Below are 4,894 nucleotides of genomic sequence, written 5' to 3' on the forward strand. Positions count from 1 at the left end.
GTGTTTTGGGATGGGAAGTGGGTAGGTGCAGTAGTAGGTGCTACTTTTTAGAGGCCGCAACCCAAGCGCATACGGTGCAGATACTCGCTAGATGTCCGGGGCTATTTATTTGAGAGGAGGAACCCTGAGGAGGGTCCTTTTATGGAATCTTCGGTTTATTACAAGACAAAACCCTTGCCTTCATAGTTATTGCAATTGCAACAACGAAAAGGTAGGCCCAGGCTCAGAGATTTTGTAGACTTGGGTTAACAACCAGACCTTTTCGGAGCTTTTAAATTTATTTTTGACTTTTGTACTCTTGAACTATCAACAATTTGCATTACACAATTTTGATTATCGACAGAATTACATTCGACAGATAAAGGTAAGCTATACGAATTTACTACACGAACAATCGTGGGCTGCTATCCTCACACAAGTAAGGTGGAAAAGCTGCAGAGGTTGCTATCTTGTCTAAGCGACTCAGCCTTAGAAGCAGTTCGTTCCTTGGAAATCTCTGAAGAGAATTATGTCATACATCATTGTCCATGTGCTCCAAGGATTGTACCCAGCTACCCAGGCCAAGTGGGAGGAACATATTTTTGCACTTTCAACATATTTTGTGTGCCCCTGTGTGCTTGTGTGCTATGAAAATATCCGTCTGCTTCAACATATATGATTATTTTACAAGCCTTATAAATTTAAGGAACAGTATGAGTAGACTTTTAAATAAACATAGAGTATCCTGCTGTAAAGTTAGTTATTCATGAGTAGCTCGGTCCCATTTCACCGTGCATATCGCTGAATGTTATTGGAGTTATATTCGCCGCTGCCGGGTTCAGTTTACTCAGGATACGAAGCAGTTTTATAACTTTGTAAACACTAAGCGTAAACATGCAATATATTTTCGCCCTCTGCTTACGTTTGAGAACTCTTATACGAACACTGATCAGGCAATGGGCGATCTCTCTGGACAGTTTTTTCAAACTACGTGTTCACCGAGCAGCAGTTCAGCCCAGTCTTACACTTATAATATCCAATCAGCCAACCTTAAATTTTCCCATCTTTCGATCAAAGTGGTGTGTTTTTTTTTTTTTTTTTTGCGCGGTTCCCACTGCATACGTACAGCCCACCTCCCTTCCAACCGACCGAGGGACGTACGGCTCGAATCGCGGGAATAGATCCGAGATAGTTAAGCGAAAAGTAGGAAAAAGATATCACGAGGAAGAGTGTTGCACAGATAATACGGTTAATATAAGCGATTTAAGGTTGTTAGTAGAGCAAGGTGTCAAGATGTGGTAGAGACCATTGTAGTCCGAACATAATACCCTGAACGAATCCTGTTGGGCATATGTCGAACTACAATGGCTGAGGAGTAGAGGACGAAAGTTTCTAGTCCTTCTACTAAGAACGTTAAAATTTAAGCGTTTTAGTAAATGCTGGCTGTCAATATTTCCATAAATAAGACTGTATAGAAACATGACACCCAGCACCGTTCTACGGTTTGTTAATGATGGTAAGTTGATTAGTAAAAGTCTACTACGATAAGAGGGGAGGTGAAGATTTGCATCCCAATTAAGTCCCCCAAGGGCAAAAGGGAGGAAGTTTTTTTGTACAGATTCAATGTGATCTTGGTGTACTCCATATGGAGGACTCCAGACACACGATCCATACTCAAGAATCGGACGGACCAGTGATGTATATAACGTTTTAGTTATGTACGGGTCATTAAATTCTATTGATCCATCTTCTAATAAAACCAAGCACACCCATAGCTTTATGGTAGATACATGGTCGGTAAATTTAAGTTTCAAATCTAATAGGACACTTAGATCGTTAACCTGAGTTAATTTTTCTAAGGAGTTCCCATAAATACATAGCCATACATAGCCTGGTGAGGACTAGATCGGTTAAAAGACATAAGTTTACATTTCGATCCATTAAGTCTTAGGGCAGCGCGGGGCTGCTTACAAATAAAATTGAATTGATGGGGATGGTGGGGAGATAAACACACGCTACTACAAACTAAATGTATCTTTGGAAATATAAAACAATAAACTAAAATGAAATAAACGTATAATGGGGTAAAATGAAAAAAAAATAAGTGTAGCTGATACGAGAAATACTTTGGGGGAAGACGCTAATGCAGATAATTAAGATCAGAGTAGAGAGGCGAATACAAAATAATACAGAGGGGGCGATTACAATTATAAATTACATAGTGCCTATGTACAAAAGTGCAAAACGATTTGAATGATTCATAAACGAACGAACGAACGGATGAGGCGTGATCGATAAATAGATATTTAGATAGATAGATAGATAGAAAGGAGAGCGTGAGAGTGGATGGACAAACAACTGAACGAACGAACGACGCACACAAACCAGCAAACCAGCAATCCAGCCGAGAATAAAAACAGAGGAAAACATGAATGAAGCGATAACAAACGCTGGCTGATGGGCCACTTCCGCTCAAAGAATTTAAACTACGTTATGCATTGGTGTGCACAGAAAGAAATAGTTTGCACTTATCTCCGACCTGATATCCTACTAAAAACTATAGCTTTTAAAATGAGCATTTAATCTTTGAATATCAGGTCCGAGAATATGATCTACTATTCTTTTTCTTTTTTTCTGTGTATAAGAAAGTGCTTCGTGGATTATGGTCGAGTGTGTGTGTGTGTGTGTGTTAGTTTCATGAGTTTGGCTAATAATTTAAATATGTTACAGCTAAAAAACAAAAATTAAACTCGAAAACTGCATCTGCAAACTGCAGGCTAAACATTAAACTTATACAAACAATAGCAGTTGTAAAATCTAAATTATATAATGTATATATATAGGCATATATAATAATGTATATATGTATAAACGAACCAAAAGTAATCATAAGAGTAATATGTATATAAATAGCAGCTCAGGCGGCAGCGGAGCAGGCGGATCAGGCTGATCAGGCTGTGAACAAAACTATACCTCTGTGTCATCATCGTCCTGCTGCTGCTGTCGCCCATTGGTGACATTTCTGTTGTGTTGCTTTCGCGGATCGAACGCATCCACAATAATCTGTTCCGTGCCCTTGATCTTGGCGCGGCAAAAAGGGCATCCTTGTCCCTCGGAGTCCACCTGCCAAGAGGTGAGGCAAGGCGTGCACAACAAATGGCCGCAAGGCTCAATACGGATATCCTTGTCGTTCTCCGCACAGATTTTGCACAGCTGAAAGGTGCTGCCCATTTCACAGTATAGTTCGTATTGCTCTTGTGTTACAGTTATATGGTCCTCAGTAGGACTGTGAACAGCTGACGATAGATCCGGATTAATGGCTTGGCCATCTGGATACAAGTAGAAGCCCTCGCGATGGCCATCGAGTAGGGCTTGGCATAGCGATTTGTTTTGTGGGATTGTCTGCAGGATCTCACCCTCTGCGGTGACATAGCCGATGGCCCACTGGCCGAGTCGTGTGCAGGAGAGCCGGAAGACGTAGCTGCCGGCCTTGAGTATGTAGCGCTGGAGTCGCGCCTTCACCTCGTCGTAAGTGAGAAAGGCCACATAGCCCGGATGGGTTACGGCAAGGATCTGCCAGTTTCGCAATAGCGTCACCCAGGGCTGGAAGAGTCGTGTGAATACGTCGAATTCGAAATTTGAGATAAAATCGTTGCAGGTCAGGTCGATAGTGGTCTTCAATGCCATAGCCTCCAAGCCAGACGATATTAGATGAACTTTGTTTAATTCCTGGCGAAAGATTTTCCATGGAACCAGAGTGCTGTTACCAAAGTTGCTCTTCCAGAAGTCTGCCGCGTCCGCCTTTGTAATCCGAAACTGATCGCCCGCAAAGACGCCATTCGGAAAAATGGCCTTCAGTTCACTGAGCATGTGCGAGAAGACCAGGCTGAGCTTGGTGAGGTTCCTCCGATAGTGCGAGTTCTCGTCAAACATCTTCTCCTTGCCCTCCTTGAACAGTTTGATGGCCTGCTTGCATTTCCGCATCAGATTATTAATGAAGACGTTGAAGTGCTCATTGGCATGGAGCAAGTGCATCTGGTCCTCGTTCTTGGAGTAGATCAACCTCAACCGCTGATACGTATCCGGCAGAATGTCCAGGATGAAGGGGGGACTGTTCTTGAGGTTCATCTTTGGCTGCTGACACAGCTTGACCACCTTGTCCATCAGCTTCCACGTCTTCTCGAGGGTCTTCTTATCGGTGGACAAGCGCTGGGAGACACAGGCCTCCGAGATGGCTCCGTGCAGCTTGGAAAACAGCGACGGGAAAATCTTTTGCTGCGTTCCTCTCGTCGCCATCTTTTCTGCTCTGCCGCTGCTCTGCCTGCCCCTCTGCTTTAGGTTATTTGCTAAACACCAATTTTGAAGTTTATCCAAATCGGATTGAAGTCTAGACTGGGCGCTAGTGAATTTATACTGAAGGCATAGCTTAACGTCATCAGCGTACATAAGTACAAGTGAATTAGTTAAGGCAAGGGGCAAGTCGTTAATAAACAGAGTAAAAAGTAGGGGTCCATGATGGCTTCCTTGGGGCACCCCAGATGTGGCGCGGACTAAACGCGAGGTAACATCTTTAAAGAAAACACGTTGGGTTCTCCCAGATAAGTAGCTCGAAATCCACATAAGAAGATCGGTTGGGAATCCCAAAAGACTGATTTTACTTATAAGAAGCGAATGGTTAACAGAGTCAAATGCTTTACTGAAGTCAGAGTAAATGACGTCTGTTTGTAAGCCATTCCGGAAGCCATCCGTGATAAAAGATGTTAGCAGCACTCCAACAAGTTGGTAGTGGTGGAGCGGCGCTTCATGAAGCCATGCTGGCACGGAGTTATTATTGAACTACATAGGTGTTGCAAATGTGGAGTGATAAGTTTTTCAAAAAGCTTTGGAATTGCTGACAATTTAGAGATGCATCTAT

The 4,894-nt window shown here is 42.8% G+C and overlaps 1 protein-coding gene across 1 annotated transcript; it reads right to left on the minus strand.

Annotated features, from left to right (window-relative positions):
• Window positions 1-2,806: 2,806 nt before the first annotated feature.
• Window positions 2,807-4,308, minus strand: LOC116655717 (E3 ubiquitin-protein ligase CBL-B-B-like). The gene has a single exon (XM_032453581.2). It carries the CDS (start codon window positions 4,273-4,275, stop codon window positions 2,947-2,949), a length of 1,329 nt encoding a protein of 442 aa, XP_032309472.2. The 5' UTR covers window positions 4,276-4,308; the 3' UTR covers window positions 2,807-2,946.
• Window positions 4,309-4,894: the final 586 nt, after the last annotated feature.

Source organism: Drosophila ananassae, unplaced genomic scaffold (genome assembly GCF_017639315.1).
Source record: "Drosophila ananassae strain 14024-0371.13 unplaced genomic scaffold, ASM1763931v2 tig00000121, whole genome shotgun sequence".
Classification (NCBI taxonomy): Eukaryota; Metazoa; Arthropoda; class Insecta; order Diptera; family Drosophilidae; genus Drosophila; species Drosophila ananassae.

What these genes read in the sequence shown, in the direction of transcription:
- LOC116655717 (XM_032453581.2), bottom strand. Translation starts at nt 4,275, where the DNA reads ATGGCGACGAGAGGAACGCAGCAAAAGATTTTCCCGTCGCTGTTTTCC.